The 19,833-nt window shown below is 55.7% G+C and overlaps 5 protein-coding genes across 5 annotated transcripts; 2 read left to right on the top strand and 3 right to left on the bottom strand.

Annotated features, from left to right (window-relative positions):
* Positions 1 to 217: 217 nt before the first annotated feature.
* On the top strand, positions 218 to 3,958 carry UV8b_07880 (uncharacterized protein; the record flags this gene model as incomplete). Its single annotated transcript, XM_043145377.1, has 6 exons — positions 218 to 245; positions 645 to 1,296; positions 1,696 to 1,874; positions 1,937 to 2,010; positions 2,097 to 3,818; positions 3,896 to 3,958. The coding sequence occupies 6 exons, from the start codon at positions 218 to 220 to the stop codon at positions 3,956 to 3,958; spliced, it is 2,718 nt and encodes a 905-aa protein (XP_043001312.1).
* Positions 3,959 to 5,067: 1,109 nt separating this feature from the next.
* Positions 5,068 to 5,870, bottom strand: UV8b_07881 (uncharacterized protein; the record flags this gene model as incomplete). Its single annotated transcript, XM_043145378.1, has 4 exons — positions 5,068 to 5,176; positions 5,244 to 5,365; positions 5,454 to 5,578; positions 5,831 to 5,870. The coding sequence occupies 4 exons, from the start codon at positions 5,868 to 5,870 to the stop codon at positions 5,068 to 5,070; spliced, it is 396 nt and encodes a 131-aa protein (XP_043001313.1).
* Positions 5,871 to 6,389: 519 nt separating this feature from the next.
* UV8b_07882 (uncharacterized protein) lies at positions 6,390 to 7,240 on the top strand (the record flags this gene model as incomplete). Its single annotated transcript, XM_043145379.1, has 3 exons — positions 6,390 to 6,461; positions 6,601 to 6,672; positions 6,950 to 7,240. The coding sequence occupies 3 exons, from the start codon at positions 6,390 to 6,392 to the stop codon at positions 7,238 to 7,240; spliced, it is 435 nt and encodes a 144-aa protein (XP_043001314.1).
* Positions 7,241 to 8,262: 1,022 nt separating this feature from the next.
* On the bottom strand, positions 8,263 to 9,870 carry UV8b_07883 (uncharacterized protein; the record flags this gene model as incomplete). The annotated part of the gene is made up of 1 exon (XM_043145380.1): positions 8,263 to 9,870. The coding sequence occupies one exon, from the start codon at positions 9,868 to 9,870 to the stop codon at positions 8,263 to 8,265; it is 1,608 nt and encodes a 535-aa protein (XP_043001315.1).
* Positions 9,871 to 15,769: 5,899 nt separating this feature from the next.
* On the bottom strand, positions 15,770 to 17,680 carry UV8b_07884 (uncharacterized protein; the record flags this gene model as incomplete). The annotated part of the gene is made up of 5 exons (XM_043145381.1): positions 15,770 to 15,840; positions 15,949 to 16,272; positions 16,388 to 16,568; positions 17,087 to 17,325; positions 17,401 to 17,680. 5 exons carry the CDS (start codon positions 17,678 to 17,680, stop codon positions 15,770 to 15,772), a joined length of 1,095 nt encoding a protein of 364 aa, XP_043001316.1.
* Between the last annotated feature and the right edge of the window lie 2,153 nt (positions 17,681 to 19,833).

Genomic DNA, 19,833 nt, shown 5'->3' on the forward strand with positions numbered 1-19,833 from the left:
AATGCCCACCAGCTCGGACGGACCCATCGAGCCATCATCTAACTAAACGTGGATCGACCCAGAAAATAAAAAACCGCGGTTGGATGACAAGCTGACTTTGTCCTGCGTCTCTGCCCTCGATATCCCCGCTCGAGAAGCCACGGGCATCTTGGGGAACTTCCGCAAATCCTACACCGGAACTGCACGCCACATCCCTGATCACGGTCTCACAGTCGCCATGACGAGGCCGTCCATGATCCGTGCTGGTACGTCGTCGACCGCAGATCTCTTTCGTCTGCCTGGCTCCAATAACCATTGCACACACCTTTCCTCCGCTTCTTTTCTACCCAGCGCGTCTCTCTCTCCTTGGGTCGGTTTGCTTGCCCCCTTGCGTCCATGACCCTCTGGGCCGCTCTGCTGTCCGGTTCGGGGCTCCTCTTCCCTTGGCAGGTTTTGAGCATCAAGCTCGTCTCGCGTTGCGTCCGAGGGTCGGTGGACGTGTTTGCTTCCAGCCACCGCCCGGGTTCTCGCCAAACCCAAACCCAGCTCGAGTCTTGTTTTCCCACGCATCATCCTTGCTCTCTTTTTTGGTGCTTCGCAATCGGGTTTTTGATGTCTCTCCATCGCTAATCAGCAATCTCTCTCGTCACCCACTCACTGTGCAGACACGGTCGACCTGCAGGACCCTCTTGCGCCGTCGGCAAAAGATCATTCCAACCATACGCATCATCATCCGGAGACAGTACCGAGCGCCCAAGCATCGTCCATTGCTCCCCATCAAGCCGAAACCCTTCGCGAAGTTGCCCAGGAAACTGCAGAAGCCGAGGCTAAAACTCCACGGGTGTCTTGGTCGGTCGCCAAGGCCAACTACGTCTCCGATCCTCATCACCAACACTCCGACGAGCGCGCGGTTTCCTCGAGCAATAACCCCACTGCTGGGCACGATTCGCGGACCAAAATGTACAATCACGAGCAAGAAGAGGAGGCTCTGGCGGTGACGCAGAGTGGCGGCGCATCCTCAATGGAGGAGGATGATGTCGACGGCGAGAGCGAAAGCGAATTGGAGGACGATTTAATGGACAAGATTTCCAGTTCTCCCTCTATTGAAGATGGTGCGTTAAACCCTCGCACGCCCGTGGCCTGGCCGCGGCGCGAGTCCTCCCTCACGTCACCTCAACCAAACAAAGCTGCCACAGAGCTCCCTGGATCCGATTGCAAAGAAACGAGCTGGTGCAGTTCCGAACGAACTCTTGCGGTTCGAGAAACGGGCGTTTCAGCCTGTGACGGAAAACCACCCGTTGCTGAGTGGCGACCTTGGCTCGATGCTCGACAACACGCGCGGTGGCAACGCTCTAGTGAACGTGAAAGCTGCCGCGAAGACGATGACGAGGACCTGAGCAACCAGGGATTGCTCCAAAACCGTCTCTGTTCGACGAGTGTCTTTCATCCATGGACAGCCAGCAGGGCGTGTGTATTCAAGGATTAGCACCCCTTGACCGACGGCGCTCAGTTTGCTTGGTCCGAGAGCGATTTCCCTCGTCGAGACTTTCAGCTCAATCACATTCCAGCATTCTTCTCTCGCAACTGCTCTCGCGGCTCTGCATCATCCTTGGTCGCGCCCGTGGCCGCTGCTGAAAGGAGAGAAGCTGTCAATGAGGATGTGAACCCCAATGCTTCAATGCCAGAAGACGACGATATGACACATGCCTCTTGTAGTGACGATGGATACTTACTTCAACCAGAGGACATTGATTTCCAATTTGTTTACGCGCTTCATACGTTTGTGGCCACTGTAGAAGGCCAGGCCAATGCTACCAAAGGCGACACCATGGTTCTGCTAGATGACAGTAACAGTTACTGGTGGCTTGTGCGAGTAGTCAAGGATTCTAGTATTGGTGAGCCTGTACCCCCAAGCACCTTTGGTAGACCTCAGCTTCTTACGATACCATATTGGCAGGCTACCTTCCAGCCGAACATATCGAAACGCCAACCGAACGATTAGCGAGATTGAATAAGCATAGAAATATCGATGTATGTGTTCATCTCTTGACTTGAAATAGAAAGAAAACCGAAGAAAAAAAAAAAACCTCCGATGTGATGCTGACATGTCCATCTAGCTATCAGCAACCATGCTCGGTGATCAAGCCCAAAAGCAGAAAAACTCGTTCAAATCTATCCGAAGGAGGCGGAAAAATGTAACATTCGCAGAGCCTACCTATGTCGATTACTCCGACTTTGACTACTCAACAGACGATGAGGACGACATTGAAGAGTTGTTTGGGACGCGGCCGAATAGCCTGCAGCGCAAGGAGCGACAACAGCGACGAGAGTCACGGGAGCAAGAGCAGCACGCTTCGAAGCAGAATGGCCTCGATGACTCGATTGCCGACGACACAGTAAAGGTGGAGCCGCTCAAGACTCGGACGAGAAAAGGAGCCGCGGCCCAGGCTGCCAACAAGTTACAAGCCGAAGACGATGTTGGGAGTAGCGAGGATTCCGTGGAGGAGAAGCCCGAGGGCCCCAGCAGATCAAGGAACGGAACTGTTAGAAACACGGACTCCTTCTTCAAGGACGACAGTGTTGAAACCAAAAAGATCACCCTCACGCCCAACCTACTCCGCGATGACAATACCCCAAGACCATCTAGCGACTCCATTACCAGAGAAGCCAGGTCCGGATCAAGTTTGGAAAAGATTGATCGGGAACTGATCACTGACAAGGAGAAGAAGAAGCTCAAGGAAAAAGACAGAAAAGATAAGGACAAGAAGTCTGGCGGTCTTCGAGGTTTCTTCTCACGAAAAGACAGGAAAAAATTGTCGGAAGATGATGACGAGTCTTTTGGGAAGAGATCCATGGACATGATGTCGGACTCTCGCGACAGTGATGATCGCTCTGTTGAAGATCAACTCTCCCCCGAGAGGCTTGGCACCGCTCAAAGACAATCATCCAAGCTGCAGAAAGCCGCACCGCACAACAGGACGGCCCCTGCCGGCAACGGGCAGAAGCCGCTTGAACTATCGTCATACCTTGCCGAGGGCCGGACGAACGACGTCTCCAGCGTTCCACCGGCCTCGATGCGAATAGTCGATCCCGAGACGAACGAGCCGCAAGACGTGCCATCCAACCAGCCAGCAAATCGCGATGCCGAAAGAGAGCCGACCTTGTCAACAAACGCTCAAAGGGAAGAGACTCTGGCCGCATCCAAGCGCGCGGCCAGCCGGGGTGCAAGCAGCACCGGAACAGACACCAAGGCACAGAAACCCGCCCGAGCTCAGACCCGCCTAGAACTCGATTCCTCCGATAGTTCTGGAGATGATGAGCCTCGCACGCAACGACCACCAGCCGCTACGCCCACCCCGCCCGCGGGAGCAGAACAACGCAGCCGGACAGATGGATCGTCAAGGTTGCCTGTGAACAATCGCCAAGTCGCCCATGCCGCCGCTGCAGCAAAGCCCGAGCAGCAACGGTCGCCTCGCGGCGATTCTTTGCCGCGGGGCCTGGGGGGCAGCGAACACCCGTCTCCCACGGGCGCCTCGAATCCTCCTGCTCTCGTGGCCGACTCTTCGTCCCCGGAAGACATCTCTCCAGAAGCGTCGCCGTCGCCAGATCCCATGTCGCCCATGGGCGACAGCGGGCGAGGGGGTAGCTCGGCGAGCACGGCGAAAGAGGCGTCGTGGGACGATGGCAAGTTGCTTGCCTTTTTTGACGAGAGCGACCACATCAGGGATCTTCTCGTGGTGGTGTATGACAAGACAAATGTCGAGCCTGCTGGGACTGACCACCCGGTCGTGGGTGGCCTTTTCCGAGAACAGAATGCCAAGCTGGCCGAGATTACGACGGTGAGTTTTGCCATTCTTCCCCATGCTGTGCTTGTCATTAAAAGGTACGACTGCTAATCAAACGAAACGCGCGGCAGCAACTGGATAACATGCTGGGAGACTGGCTTGCCAGAAAACAGCGTCTTCGCGGCACGATATGAGCTCCAAGACGGCGGTTTGCTTCCGAGGTCCCAAGAAAGCGCCGTCATAGCCGGCAGCTGCAATCTGTTCGGCCCTTTGCGTGGTTTGCGTTGTTGCTGTTGTTTTGCGGGAATTCGCGAGATACCCTAGGTCGTCTTTGACGACTTGCGAGGGTTGTTTTCTCCTGTATATGTGTATATGTAAGAGGACATTTTGAAGGCTTGCGGAAAAGGTGCATCATCTTGGCGCGAGTACGGCGTCAGGGTTGGCAAGTCAGCCAGGGTGATGCTTGCGATTATCTCACCATGCATTATGCTTCCTTCGGGATGGAGTACGCCTGGGCTCTTTTCTTTCTTTTTTGCCGCTTTTTTTTTTTGTCCCTTTTTTTTGTTTCCTCTTTCTCGGAAAGTCATGTCAACTTGACCTGATGGTGGTGATGGTGGCGATGCCTCAATTCCCGGGACTAGAACGGGCGACTTTTGTATTACCTTGTCCGCCTCCTGGGTTCGCCTTGGTACATGCGGTGACGGGATATCAAGAAATACTGTACGCATGTGGTGTGGGAGTTGTTGTACAATATACAAAATTCAGCGATTGACGGCTAATTCAGGTGCGTCAGGGTGTAGCTGGTGTCATGCCAAGGATTCGATGGTTTTCCCACGGTTCCCAAGGCAGGTCTCTGCTGCAGGATGGCAGCTCGGCATGGCTGTCGGGCATGAACGCCAAGCAGGGCCGATTCCGAACGAGTCAATTCTTGTGAGCCTGACTACGGTAGAAATAAATCCCGTCGAGAGCAGCTATTTGACGCCCCGTATAAACCGGGTTGGCTGCCGAAGAATGACCCTCCTTTTTCCCCGTCTCGGACGCCGCATGGACGCAAACCACAAATATCACAAACAGAGTCAGCTGCAAGGTTCTGTTCATTGCTCATTATCACGTGGTTTTCAAGGTAAACGCAAAGGGAAACAAGTTTGATATAGAATAACCACAATGGAACCCCGTTCCGATGCAACCGTGTGAAAAGCAGCGGCCCCAGAACCGCGTTTGGCCCCCCCCCCCCCCCCCCCCCCCCCGAAAATACAACAAAAGCAACCCCTTTTTTTTTTTTTTTTTTTCATTTTTCGATCGGTCAGACCTCGGTGGTGACCTTGGCCTTGGCGTTTGTGACCTTTACTCCTAATTGTTTGGCGCGGGCAATGATGTCGATTCTCTTGCGGGACGACACGGCGCTGGCGATCCTGGGACATGTTAGCGTGGCTCGTCAAGGGGGCCCTCGCTGGGTGGAAGCGGGGAGGCAGGACGCACTCGGCGGCGTAGGTGCGGTTGTGCATCATGAGGAGCTCGACATCCTTGACGTTGTTGACGAGGAAGGACTTGTGGCCCGAGGGCATCATGTAGCGCGTCTTCTTGTTGGATCCGAACCCAATCTGTTTTTTTTCCTGTCAGCGCCCCTGCCCGCGGTCTTGACGCTCGGTCTTGACGCTTGGGGAGGATGGTCCCCGTCCCCCAACGTACCGAAGGCATGGCCACGGTTCCGCGGAATCGTCTTCGGACGCGGTTGTCAATGCCCTTGGGCTTGCGCCAGCTCGGGGCGAGGCACTTGAACCGGTCACTCTGGTGGCGGTTGAAGCGCGCAGTGCCTACATCCAGTCAATACGCTTGGGTTCTCCTCGCAAGATACCCATCCCCCCTTCTCCGCCCTCTTTGCTCGCGACGCTCTGCACGATTCGACGCCGTTGTGTTCCGGTGCTTGTGTTTCTCTCTCTCTCTCTCTCTCTCTCTTTCACCACCCGAGGTGACCATCGGCAAGAGTCCCAGCCGTGGCATGCATCGCGAGGGCGAGGGCGGACCGGGGGGTCTCTTCCGCGGGTGCCGTCTGGGATTTCACGTACGCTTCTTCACGATAGGAACGTGCTTCTTGGCGGACACCATCTTGATGGGGCGTTAGTGCAGGTTTTTATCCTCGCGTTGTGATCGGGTGTGGGAAAGAGCTTCGTCGGGGGTCCTTTTTTTTTTTTTGTGTGTGTGTGTGTGTGTGTGTTTCTTTCTATTTGATTTTGCACTCTTCGTACCTTGACGTCGGTTGCTTTTGCTGGACGGTTAGGTAATGGCCCGGCGTGATGGGTTCGTTCGGGTTTTCCCTCGAGACGGAATTTTTTGGCGGATCGCCACAATTTGGGGGGGGTTAGGGCTGGGTCACGTGGGCCGCTGGTTTTGCACACCCACGCGAGGTAGGCATTGTACGGAGTTACTCCATACTATAGGTGGTGGGTTTCAAGGGGCGGTGGGCGTATGTACCCAGGTACCCAGGTCGACGTCCGTCCCGAGGGCACAAACCCTCGCTCCGAGGAAAAAAACCAAAGGCCGTGGCTGCCAACTCCGCATCACCGCGTCCCCGATTCCTCGCAACGCTCGCTCATCTTGCACCAACCCTCGACAAGCCAAGGCATCATGTCTTCAACCACTCAGAGCGTCCAATGCTTCGGCAAGAAGAAGACGGCCACTGCCGTCGCCCACTGCAAGGTTGGTATCGAAGCACCGGATGTTGGAAGAAGAAAAAAAAAAAAAAAAGAACAACAGCAACAACAACAACAAACCCCGACTCGGAAGCGTACACTCGCTTCGGGGGCTGGGCTATCAAAACTGACTTTTTGCTTTATAGGCAGGTAAGGGCTTGATCAAGGTCAACGGCCGGCCTCTCAGCCTGGTCCAACCCGAGATTCTGCGCTTCAAGGTACGATGATGACCCGAGCAAGTTCGAAAGGAAGGCAGGGGGGGGGGGGCTGTTTCTGGATGTCGGGGGAGGTTGCGGAAATTCCCAGTCACTGCTGGGATCTCGTCCAGGGATGCAAGCGGAGGGCGAGGCCTTTTCCCGCCGTGCTAGATGGCGTTTCTTAGGAACGGCCGTCTATGCGCCCTCGTCGTTCTTTCAGCAACCTGGACCCCAACAGCCTCCCCCCCCCCTTGCCTCTGTTTTTTCTGTCCAGCCGGTGCTAACGCCAGCCCGAAAGGTCTACGAACCCCTCCTCGTCGTCGGCCTCGACAAGTTCGCCAAGGTCGACATCCGCGTCCGCGTCACCGGCGGTGGCCATACCTCCCAGATCTACGCCATCCGACAAGCCATCGCCAAGTCCCTCATCGCCTACTACCAAAAATTCGTCGACGAGCACAGCAAGAACCTGCTCAAGCAGGCCCTCGTGCAGTTTGACCGCACGCTGCTCGTCGCCGACAACCGCCGCTGCGAGCCCAAGAAGTTTGGCGGTCCGGGCGCCAGGGCGCGTTTCCAAAAGTCGTACCGATAGACGCGTTCGTTTCCTCCCACCGTTGGTTCTTCTCTTATTTCTTCTTGGCGAGCTTGGCCAGAGGGGGGTGGGAAACCAGGGGGAAGGGGGGGGCGGCGTGCCTCTCTCTCTTGTTTTTTTTTTTTTACTGTTTTCGTATTTTCACTGGTCGCGTGTGTTTCTTGCGCCCATTTTCACTAGCAAAACACGGGGGTGGGGAGGGGGTTTCTGAGCAAAATCCCGGTGATGGAGGTGTTGGGCCGCGGGGGTCTGATAGGCAGCCCTCGTGCCGGCGCGGTCAGACGGGACGAGGGAGGAGAGCGGAGGAGCGGCAATGCCGTCGGGGGAGGGAGGGGTGTGCGTGTGTGGTTTGCACGCTCAAAATGGGGGCTGGAGTCTCATGTTCCCTGGCGTGGGGATAGGCTTCCCATGGGCATCTGCTTGGCCTTGCTTGGCCAGAGTGTTGGGTGGTGACAGGCAATGAATCTGAATGTTGGCATGGTGTTTTGATGCGCTTTGATGTGATGGATGTTGTAGATGCAGGTGGTGGCCATGCCCATTAATCACACCCGCCTCGGTCTATTCGCGGCTTGCTGCTCATTAACCTCGTTTTCCCGCGGGGTGAGTATCAACACGCTGCTAACTTGTTAACCTCACCTTCTCGCCCTTATCACGCTGCTGCCTATTAACCTCTTTCTTTTTTTTTTAATAGACCCTTACACGCTGCTGCTCATCAACCTTGCTTTCTACAGAGACCCTCACACGCTGCTGCTCCTCACGGGACGGCAAGGAAAGGCTGCCTGGGGTTGTGCGGCGCCGGGCACATGGACGTGCGTCGTGATCCTATTGCGTTGGCATTTCCTGCTTCTAAGACGTATCTGCCCTCACTGCCGACCCTACGGCCCGTTGCTCCCCCGGCCCTGCCTTCTGTCTAATCCTACCCAATCAAATCAATGCACTTGCGTGCGTATTGTGCGTGTATGTGTAAACGAACAGCTTTCGGCCCCTGGCACCACATGTCTCATTTTAATATTCTTTCTTCTTCAATCGTTCCAGGAGATCAGGTCACGCTGTCGACCGTGCTCGTCCAGCTCGACAATCTCCGGGGCCCATTCACCCCGCTCATCCTCGGCGTCCAGCTCGACATGCTCAAGCGTAACCTCCTCTCCATCCTCCAGCATAAACGTCCCCTCCCTGGGGTAGTTGGCGCCGAGATCCCAGCCCAAGCCGGTCAAGGTGGACTCGAGTCTGGAAAAGGCCGTGCCAACAGCCAGGTGGTTGGGCGTGATGAGGTCTCCGTCGCCTTGCAAAAACTCCTCCATGCGACGCTTGTACACGATGAGGCCGACTCGCAGCTCCCGGCAGTTGTGCTCTGACGGATCGAGCATGGTGGTGTCGACCCACGATGTGCCGTACGTAACCTGCGCGGTCAACGTCCGCAACAGGGACGCTGCCAGCAGAGGCCGCTTCCTCACGAGGAGGTGAGACTTGACGAGAAGCTTCAGAGCCATGAACCACCACTGGTCGAGGCAGGCGTCGTTGCCGAGCAGCACGCCGACAACAAAGGAAAACTGAAACTCTCCAACGAGATCCTCGTACGCCAGGTCATTGCCGGGATCCTCAATCTGCGACAAGACGTAGTCGGTGGGATCAATGGCCTGCAAGGATCGTTCGGATCCAAAGGACTCGCGCGAGAAGAGCCTGGTGGTCCTTTCAAAGGTGAACTTGAGCTGCCGCTGCTGCAGGTTCTTGTTGGGCACGGCTCGTTCCAGCTGGACCTCGGCGGAGAACTGGACAACTCCGTAAGCACGGTCGAGGGTATGGGTGATCCAGCCTCCGGTTTGCGGTCCGGCGATGCGGTCCAGCAGAGATGGTGTGACGCTGTTTGTCAGTTGCGTCCAGATTCTGAGGTTCGCGTCGGTCCTGGACGAGGACAGGTGACCAATGGATGGCCCGACTGCCGAGGGGTCCGGATGGGGGACGAGCTTGGCGTGGATGTTGGGCACCGCCTCGGCGTGGTTGCGCGATTCCGAACGAGTGGGCTCGGTCAGGGCTTCGTTGTACCGGTCCCACTGCACGACGTGAACGCGGTCGTGAGTCTCGGAGGCGAAAAGCCAAACGCCAGCTCGAGCGGCAATGCCGCTGGGGTGGGCCACCCAGAAGAAGTGAGGTCCGGCAGGGATGTCTCGCACGCCAGCAAAACCCTTGGCCATGAAGGAGACGGCGTCGTAACCGACGACGAAGATTGGGGGCAGATCAAGAATGATGATGACATCGCCACCGCCCATGTCGTGCGTTTGGCCATCCCGTGGACGCCTCGGGGGGCGGGCGGAAAAGCCTGCATGCTGCTGAGACCGAGACCCGCTCAAGTGATAGGCGTAGGCGTCGTCTGTAGGAGAATCCGGAGGATCCGGAGGATCCAGAGGAGGAGGGTCTTGTTGGTCGTCATCGTCACCGTCGCAAACAGCTGGGTCCTGCTCGGTGCTGCGGGGCGAGCGCTCTGGTCTCAAGACGCGAAGCGTACCAAGCGGGTGAACGCCGACGACCAAGACGGATTCGTGGGATTTGGTGGAGCGAGCGCCGGCCGAAGCTGTGGAATTCGACTTGTGGATGCCACTTGCCCTGGGGGTTGAGGCGCCAGCAGTATTCATCGTGTGCAACGATTGTCTCGGGCCATGGGATGCAAAGACGTATGTATAACTGACAAGTCGCGGCTCCTTGGGGAGCAGAAGCAGCGCGGCAGCCTTGGCTGAGTACCGACGGCTTGCTTGCGTCGACGGCAGTGTTTGCCCGAGGTTGGATGGAGTGTAGCGAAAGAATGAGCAAGTCGACTTTGCTTGCTGGGGTTGAAACGCAGTGTCGACTCGCAAGAGGGGCAAGGAGACGGGAGGGGAGGAGACGGCAGGGGAGACGGAAGGGGGGCTTGTTCTGGTCTTGGTTATTGTTGGTTATTGTTGGTTATTTGTTATCTTTATTTTAAACTTTTGGAAAGGGTTGGGGGCGGCTATGGTGATTCTTTTGAAGAAAAAAAAAAAAAGAAAAAAGAAAAAAAAAAGGGTCTGGTTGAGGACACAAGAAACGAAGCTGGTTCAATCAGTGAGTGAGTTTAGTAGTGGTGAAGCCGTGGGACGATTTGGCGGGGTTGCTCCTTCCTAGCCTTGACACTTGCGCCCGACTCCGGGGCGGCAGCCTGCATGCATGCAGCCTTGCCGAAGAAAACATTGAAGCTAGCCAGATGTGGACATGTAGCTCGCCTCTGGCCTCTTGGACTGCCGTGTCGTGGCGGCAACCCCCAAAAGCTTGGAGCGCTTTAGTGGTGTTTAGTGCTCCTTTGCTCCTGTGGGGTGGGCGGCCCTGGACGCCCAGGGGTCTGGGGTTTTCCCATCAACGTCACGACACGACGGCAGGGAGGCGTTTGGAGGAGTCTGGTGGCAGCAAGGACGAAAAGCCATGCCGTGCCGAGCACGCAATCGAGCTTGTTCTTCCTTTCCCCTCTTCTCCTTCTCCTCGTTCCTTGGGCAAAGCCTGCGTGATGAATCACTCGAGCTCGAGCTGAACGTTGATCCACGGTTCTCGTCATCATCGTCCCAGCCACCGTGGCAAAGTGATGATGAATACACACGCAGGACGTGGTTCGACGGCCCAGCATGCCAAAACCCGTACGGCGCTGGCCGTCCGTCCGTCCATCCGTCCGTCCGTCCATCCCGCCCTCCCCCTTGTCAATTTAGAGTTTTTCCCCTGGGGGTCGAAGATAAGTGGTTGACGCGGTTATCTGGCGCGGCGTGCAGATTTCGGAATTCATCTCGGAAGGAGCCGATCGTAGATCCAACACCCCGACGAGGGACAAGGCGGTACAAGGCAGCTACTCGAGGGGACATGGTCTGCTGCGTTTGGGAGAAGCCAGCAAGGGGACGCGATAGACCGCGCTAGGAGCAGGTTTATACTTTGTCCGTGCAGTAGCCTGGTCCTCGAGCAACGTCCCCTTTGCCAGAGGGCTGAGACGAGAGAAGAGCCCTGGCGGAAGCGACGTCAGCGACGGGGCTGGTCGGCAGCGGGGCGGCGAAGCAATTGCCACATGAGCTGCTTGTTTGTCCATTTAACAGGTGACAGACAATGCAGGCGCTCGACGAGCAGTTGATGACGACCCCAGCCGCCCATGTCTGTCTCGGCCAAGTGGCGAGACGGCGGGCCAAAGACGCGGGAGGGGAGCTGCCTGGCAGCTTCGCTTTTTCAACGGAAACCCACCGATGCCAAGCCCGGGCCAAGGGATCATCTACCGCCCAGCTGGATGTTGTCTGGCCGCTTCACCTTGTGCGGCCGGTTGGTCGTATGTAGCAGCAAGCAGGTGTTGACCGACATTGCCATTGCCATTGACATTGACATTGACATTGACCCTGGCAGTTGGCTGGGGGCTGCTCATGCCAATAGCGCCAGCTGCTTAGTGCTGCTTACATCAATGGCATTGAGACTAGCCGGGCAGCCGCTGGCGGCGTCCGATGGCGCTAGAAGGCGACATGGCATCAGCGGGCCTTTTTTTTCTCCGTCCTTTCTCCCGCCCCTTTCTCTGGTGTTGCATCTCTCTTCCCTCTCGTCTCTCTTTGCAGCACCATCGATCGACAAGTCATATTCTCAAGCAGCCCCCAGATGAACTCTGGGTCACCAGCACCACAGCATCACCAGCGTCACCACGTCTCCCACGTAAGCGCGCCCCTGCCGGCCGCAACGCCAGCGAACCCTTCTACACGTTTCTGTCTCCTCCCCAGGCGCCCCGTGCATGCGTGCGTGCGTGCGTGCATGCAGCCGCTCGCTCGCTCGCAGGCCCGTCCACCCGCCCGTGGGCGCTAGCGCCGTGCTCCCTGATCAGAGATTCATCAGAGATTCAAAGACGCATCCTGGGGATCCGGCCAACGCCCAACCGGCGCGCGGGTGGCACGACACGCACGCGTCGGCAACCCCCCCCCCCCCCCCCCGGCGTCCGGCGTCCCTAGTCAGCCCTGCCTTGGGCTCCCCTGTCGGCGACTCTTGCTGGCCCTTTGTTGCACCATCACCACCCACACCCATCGTCAACCCGTCACCCGCGCAGGCCCCGTTCGGTCGGTCGGTCAATGCTGTGTGCCCGGGCTGCAACCCCCAGCCCCCTGCTGACCCGCTTTCGTTGATCCGCCCGCCGTTTGGTGGCTTGGTCCTTGGTTTCGCATGTCTTGTCTTGTCTTGTCTTGTCTTGTCATGTCATGTCTTGCCCGGATGCAGCTTCTCTCGAGGAGAGCAGGGTTCGTTCAGCGGGCCAGCCGTTCCGGGCGAAGCTTGGGATAGCCATGCTTGCGAGCGCATGAACGGAGGTCTCTGCATTGCGCAGGATGAGTGAGGACGAGCCGGAAACGAGATGAGCTGCGATTGAAACAAGTAGATTCTTCCTCTTTTCATTCATCCTGTCTCTTTTTCTTCTTTTCTTTACTCTTTTTTTTTTAAATCGTTTTTTCCCCCTGCGCAATCAAAGAGTCGGCGTCGGCATCAAACGCCGCCCTGCCGCCCGTCTGCAGGCAGCGAGCGGCAGGGTCAAATCACTCGGCGGGTCAACGTCAATCCCTCCCACCATCGATGCGGCCCAGTTGCCCTCGTTGCCCGCCTTGCCCGCCATGCCCGCCTTGCCCGCCTTGCCTTTAGTGATGCTGCCGCCATGTAGCGTCAACTCCGCTCCCGTGACCGCTCCACGACGGCCGACGGCTCGCCGCGCTGCCGCTGCCGCTGCCGCTGCCCAAGCCCCCGCGCCCCCAGGGCATCAACGTCCTACCCATCGCTGGCCAGGGCCTAGCGCCCCCCGTCGGCAGCCAGATCCGAGCGCCAGCCCACGCCCAGGCGTCTCCAACCCTCCCTTGCACCAGACCCGTCCGTACGTGAATGTCCCCTTGCCATGTATCGGTCTTGTGCCCAGCCATCGACCCCCCGTCGCCAAGGACGCTCAAGACGACAAGAAAGAAGGAACGAACAAAATAAGGGGGAAAAAAAAAGAGAGAGAGAGAGAGAGAGCGAAAGAATAAACAAAGAGAACCAGCCGGGCCGCAGAAACGAATAAGAGGCGATACGAGCTGCTGGACTGGAGAACAAACAGGCGGTGGATGCGCCGCGGCGCGCACTTATTTATTCCACGAAGCAGGCGTGAAGCAAGCGTGAAGCAGCTATAACCGGTGGGGCCGCGCAGAGATGGATACCTACCTACCTACCTAGGTACAGTAGCGTAGGTATGTAGATTAGTGTGCACTCTGTAACGCCGTACTCTGTAGATGCTCGCTCCATGTCGTCTGCTGCATGTACCCAACGCAGTTGACAGTTGAGGAAAGCGTCAATTCAGCAGACGGGCTGGGCGCCCGGGGGGGGGGCAAGGATCAATCAATATGTATGAGGCCGGGTGCCAAACCCGCCAGGCAGCGCCCAGGCAGCGCCCAGGCCTAGCCCACCCGCCACGAGCGATAAAACGTCAAAGCCTGGTGCAGCCAGCGGCGGCAACTCGACTCGACCCCTAACCCTTGTAGACAGAACAAGCGCCGTTGACCGTTTCATCCGTCATCGCACCTTGACGTGAGTATCCGTAGGTACCTAAGGTTAGGTAGGTACCTAAGTCAGTCACCACGCCCAACGAGTTGCCGAGTTGCCCGCCGCCTCGTATCCGTTCCCTGCAGCCCTGAATAAACCACCATGCCATCGTCTTTTCATCTCATCTCTCCCCTCTCCCCTCTCCCTCCCTTCTTCCCCTCTCCTTTCCCCCCTCCTTCCCCCCTCTTCACCCCCGGCACACGTCCCTACGCACACGCCACCCACGAGACGCTCACTCCCCCACGTTTCCTCGACGCTCGCTTCCCGTCCTTGCATCTCCCCCACCCTCCCTCCCATCAACGCCCTAGGCCCACGTTTCGCCTCTTGCGCGCCAGCGTCGTTGCACAGCTTTTCATCCACGATTCGGATCTGCCTCGTGGGAAACTTTTGCCCTTTGTCTTTGATACGTCTTTTCACGGTGCACGGTGCACGGTGCACGCTCGCCTGCAGCGACTGATGCAAGTATCGGCAGTCGCCCTACCCGACCGAAGTGGATCATGGGTTTGCGACAAGCCAGCCTAGAATCAGATGCGTACCGTACCGTACCGGACGTCTCTTGGGGGTCGCAGACGATCCCCGGCATGGCTGCCGCTCCTGTCAATCGGGACGGGGATGCGAGCCCGGCATGGAGCTTTCGATCCCTTGCCTTGCGTTGCGTTCCCTGGCAAAAGGCGAAAGGCGAAAGAAAGGCGGGCCGTGTCGTCGCCCAAGCGGCACTTTGGCTTCGTTGGTGCTGTGCATGCTGTGCACTCGGCCGTCGCGTCGCGTGTCATTCCGCTGCCGTGCCCTCGTCTCGCCATTGCCTTGTCCTGTGGTCCTTTTTTCTTTTCTTCTTTTCTTTTTTTTTTCTTTTTTTTGGCTTGTCAGACTACAGAATGCCCAGTCGTTCGCCCTCTCAGCACTGGCATATAACGCCATCTGACTGGCCCAGAACCCCATGTTGCGATATGATGAGTCCTGCTGTCGTCAGCTCCCGTGCATTTCATTCTCTTGGTAAACACCGTTGACCCTTTTTGCAAGGTTGTTAGCCTTGCAGCAGAGACGGCTCCGGCCCAGGCTCACTCCCAAGGGCCGGGAGGAAAGGGAACAAGATAAAAACAAGGAGCGAAACATGAAAAAAAATAACCGTCTCTAGACTCTTCCTGTCTTGCTGCAAATCACGGCCCGCTCGTGTACAACGCGTGCCGCATCTCATGTCCACGTTCCAAATGCGCCAGGTGGGAAAATCTACCACCAAGTTCCCCATCACAGCAAGTCAGCCACCCCCCATGCACCAATAAAACAATGCAACTGTAGATGAAAACAACAGCAATACAACACAAACTACCTTGAAATTCTTCCCACAGCCCTTTCTCGAACAATGCCATCAAATCAATCCATAACAGACGTAGCAAGATGAGGACTTTGGAGCGAGAACAAGAACGAGTCAACCGATCGAGTGGTGATGATGGGGAAAGGCATGACAACATTAACACCCTCCCGCGAAAATGAAAAATTGCACAAAACCGTACGCGTGTCCATTACTGCATGACAGTCCCCACTCCCCAAAGACCAAAAAGAAAAGTCAAAAAGTCAAAAAGAAGCTAGAGCGGCAATGAATTCTTATGTACGCAATAAACAGCAGAAGAAAAAAAGTTGTTTCGGCAAGCAGTGTACAAGTTAGGATATACTGACAGAAAGAGGGGTATAAACCGGTTGAGCAGTCCCGTGTAGCAGTCCGTGTGATTTTCCAATCGTTGGAAAACGCCAGAATCAGTGCTGACGCCATTTTCAGGAGCCTTGAGCTCTCACCCTGAAAGCCCTCTCTCAGCCATCTGACTTGACAGCTAGGTCCGCTCAAGAAATTTTGTCGATTCGCACACTGCGGCGCTCCAATGTACAGCCATCGTCGTCCCGTTCTGTCGACAGTTCGCGATTCTCTCTCTCTCTCTCTCTCTCTCTCTTTCTCTCTCTCCCTTCTCATTCGCGAAGCCTCGCCATGCTTTCGTGCCATCGCGGCGTTACTCGCAGCTTGTTTAGTGACTCGGCGGCTGTCCGCCATTGGCTGTCAACGACATTAGCTTTTCAAACTTTCCTTCTCCTCCCACGTCCCACTCATTATGGTTTTTTCATGGCCCTCGAACTCTTTTTATGCTTACATTGGCTATATATGCTCTGGCTCGCCTGACCATACGGCGAATGGGGTGGGTAGCTAGGGTACAAGTGGCCGGCGTCATAATCGTTTAGTCCTTGTGGAGGGACGCCTCCCGAGGGAGGAGCTGGGTATTGGTTTGGCTGGTATCCAATAGGCGGCAGTTGGACCGCTCGGGATCCCGGATAAGTCGGAGACGTTCCATCCGGACCTTGATCAGGTCCGCCATTCTGTGCTGCGGCGGCGGCGCGTTGCCGCTCTTCCTCGGCCTTTCGCTGCGCCTCCTCCTCCTTCTTCCTCTGCTTCCACTCTTTACGAATTTCTTTGAACTCTAAGCGCGCGGGGGGTTTTAGTACACATCCAGTATGGAGAAGAGAAAAGCACCACCTTCCGCAAGGCTAGGCGTGCGGGCAAACAGCGCAGAGTGGGCACAGCTTTCGACATACCTTCAGGTGTACGCTTTTGACCGTGTGATTGCATAGTTACATGTGCATTCAAATGATTCAATGTTCCATAGGCTTTCTCGCAACCATTCCACCCGCATTTGTACATACGCTCAATCTCTTCATATCGTCGTCGTGGGCGTTTGTGTTGCTGAGCCCCAGGTATAGGTACAAACGAGTATACCTAGTGTCGTTTGTAACATTCGCATTAGCATTCTGTCTTTTTCTCTCATCATCATCAAGTCATGTTGGGAGCAGCCATTTGCCAAATCACAGCAGCGCAAGGGTCGCCACACTCAAAAACTATACAAGTGTCTGGGTTTCAAAGCAAACTCCCCTCGAAGGAAAACGGAAAAGGTCGCCTCCAACAACAACAACAACAACAACAACAACAGCAACAACAACAACAACAACAGCAACAACAACAACAACAACAGCAACAACAACAACAACAACAGCAACAACAACAACAACAACAGCAACAACAACAACAACAACAGCAACAACAACCCCTTCTCCCCCACTCCTCTTCCCCTAGTCTTCAAATCTTCATAATCTGGGACGGAAGCTGCCCCGCTTGATTTCCAAGTCTAACAAGAAAGCAAGAATAGCAAAAAAAAAAAAAAAAAAGAAGGGGGGGGGGGGGGGGGGCGAAAACACTGTCTTAGCAAAGGGCCAATGGCATCACACAATTTTTCTTACCTGGTTCTGTCTTTGTTGGGGCGGCGCCGAAGCTGGGGATTGACCATATACACCAGGATGACCCGCAGTCATGGGAGAGGCTCCGTGTTGGCCATATCCTGCCCAGTCAGGACGCGGTTGAGCGTACATGCTGCTGCTGTGGTGCGAATAACTATGCGACATGTCTGGATTCGGCGCATACGGCGAAGCCTGCGGCGGCGGATAAGGATAGCTTGGACTAGGAGCTGCAATGGACGGGTCTATAGGCAATCCGCTGTCAGAATGAGCGTCATGGGACTGAGGGATTCGCCCATCCTGCGGGGAAAATGACGGACTGCTTTGCTGCTGCGCCATACCTCCGCCACTAGAGGAGCTCGCAGGATGGTATGAACGCTGAATGTGCTCCGGAAAGGTGCCTGATCGTGAGGATTGGGGATACAAGCCGTACTCGGAGTTGGGAGTTGCCGAGGTCGGGTAGGTCACTTCTTGCTTAACAGGATAGTGTGCACCAGACGCGTGATCTGCGTTGGAGCCTTCAGAATGGTTGTCGCCGTAGTTGCTAGGATAGGGCGAAGGCAAACCTGACTGCGGATACTCAGAAGAACTTCGGTCCATAGAGCTGGAGAGGAAAAGACGGCTGAAAATATGGGAGCTCCTGGGTTTCTTCTTGCCTGGGCAACGACAGGTTTTGGGTTGTGAGCGTCGCAATCAGGTTGCGGGGAGACACACGAGAAACCCCGAGCTTTCGAGAGCCGCTTTCTCAATGCCAATATAAGGACTCGGCCGTGTCTTACAAAACCCCAAGAAGACGGTTTGGCGTAAGGCGCTTGTTGCGTTTAGTTCCAGAAGCTAAAATCGGCATAGGTAGTGATAGATCCGATGGGCGAAGGGGGTGCCGGAGCCAGAGGAGGGAAAAAGATAAAGAGTCCAACCAGCAAAGACCCGGCGGAGGCAAGTGTCCCAACAAGAAAGCTTCGACGGGAGGATCCGAAGACCGTACACGATCTGTATCAACCGGTCTAGTTCGACAGGCTGGCAATAACAAACGACAATGGTCTGATGCTCGAAGTTAAGGATTGGTGCTAGTGCAAGCGCGCGCAGCTTCAAAGCGGCCAAATGCAGGTTTATGTTTCCAAGAGCTCGTTAGGACTAGGAACTAGTCCGAGCCGTGGGATGCGGAGCTTTGTTGGAGACGGCGCCCAGTATATTTGCGCTTGCCCACGATCAGAGAGGTAAGTCAAGGGGCTAAAGATGGTTTCCTTGACCAGATTGCGGAGCACGACACTATTATAGTGCAAGTGCAGTATCGATTGTGGGCTCTGCCGAGCGCCCAATTCCAACTGAGCCTAGCGCCTGACTCAAGATGCGACTTGCTGGGACCTGGTAGGAACCTGCTGGGCCATAAGAGGCGAGAGGAAGGAGGGGGGAGGGTGTGAAAGGGGGTGGGTGCAAAAATGGTGTCTTCAATGGGTTGGAAGTCTGACTTGATGGAGAGTCAGTGGACGTGAAATACGGGCCGAAGCAAGAGCAAGAGCAAGAGCAATCCCAGAGAGCCGCTTTCCCAAGGACGGGGTTCTTTTTTTTTTTTCCTTCTTTTTCTTTTTTTAAGATGTGAACAACGGAGCCTACGAGATGGCTTTCAGGTCAGTAAAGTCCCCGTAGTAGATCGAGGAGAGGCTCGAGATCGCCCAAGTTTACTAAAATCGAACAGTTGCGAAAGCGCGAAGAAAACTTTGACCGTTTTTTTTTTCCCTTTGGAGGCGCAATATGAACCATGTGGGATTTTTTTTTGGGGGGGGGGTGGTGCTTTTTTTCTCCCTCTTCCCGTTTTTCTTCGGAAAAATAAAGGGCGAGCTCCGCAACTGGATGAGGTTATGGGCCGATACAAATAGCAATGCAAGGACAGGTTTGGCGGTGGGCCGCCGAAACGATAAAGGGAAAAAAAAATGATGATAAAGAGCCTGAAGAACCGGCTAAGAGACGGTGGGGGGAGGATCACGACAAAATGGCAGGCAGGAGAATGCGCGGCTACAATCTCGGCAAGCGTGGCAGGTGGACAACAGAAACCCAGGAGACGGACAGCAGCAAGGTTGGTGATAGGGCAGGTAACGTGACAAGCCAGCCGGCAGGAGCTGGCAGGGGGAAAAGACACAAGACACGACGTGGGGGCCTCGCCAGTGGCCACGAACAAGCAAAAGGAAGGTATTGGCGGATTTCCACAGCCAAAAGGCCGTTCGCTGGCAGAGGCCTTTTTACGATTCCGGAATTCACGAGCCCTGCCACAGCAAGTCTTGCACGGTCAAGCCAAGTGAACAGCGACCTGCTTCACAACGACGTTTTTACTTTTTTTAAGAGGGGAACGGCCAAAGAACAAAAAAAAAAAAAACACCAAAACGAGACAAAAAAGGAAACCCGGAAAAAGGGGGCTGGTTGGAAACACAATGGGAAAGAGCGTGAGACGGACATGGAGAATCATCGGATTCTTCCCGCTGGTTGGGCGCAAGAAAAAGGTCTCGGGTGGCAAATCTCGGGGAAGAAGACAGCACGCATGGTCCAAGGAGTCCAGCCGGCCGAAGGTATGCAGCACGCTGCAGAGGCAGCGGGGGGGGGTTTTTTTCTTCTTTTTTTATTATTCCCTTGCTCTCCGTCACTTGTTTTTTTTTTTTTATTATCTCTGGCCGCTATTCACATGGCGGTGACCTGTTCTGACCACATCCACGTCGCCCCACGTTTTCATTCGTCATGTGGGAACTGGCGGGCGGTGCACT

Source organism: Ustilaginoidea virens, chromosome 7 (assembly GCF_000687475.1).
Source record: "Ustilaginoidea virens chromosome 7, complete sequence".
NCBI lineage: Eukaryota > Fungi > Ascomycota > Sordariomycetes > Hypocreales > Clavicipitaceae > Ustilaginoidea > Ustilaginoidea virens.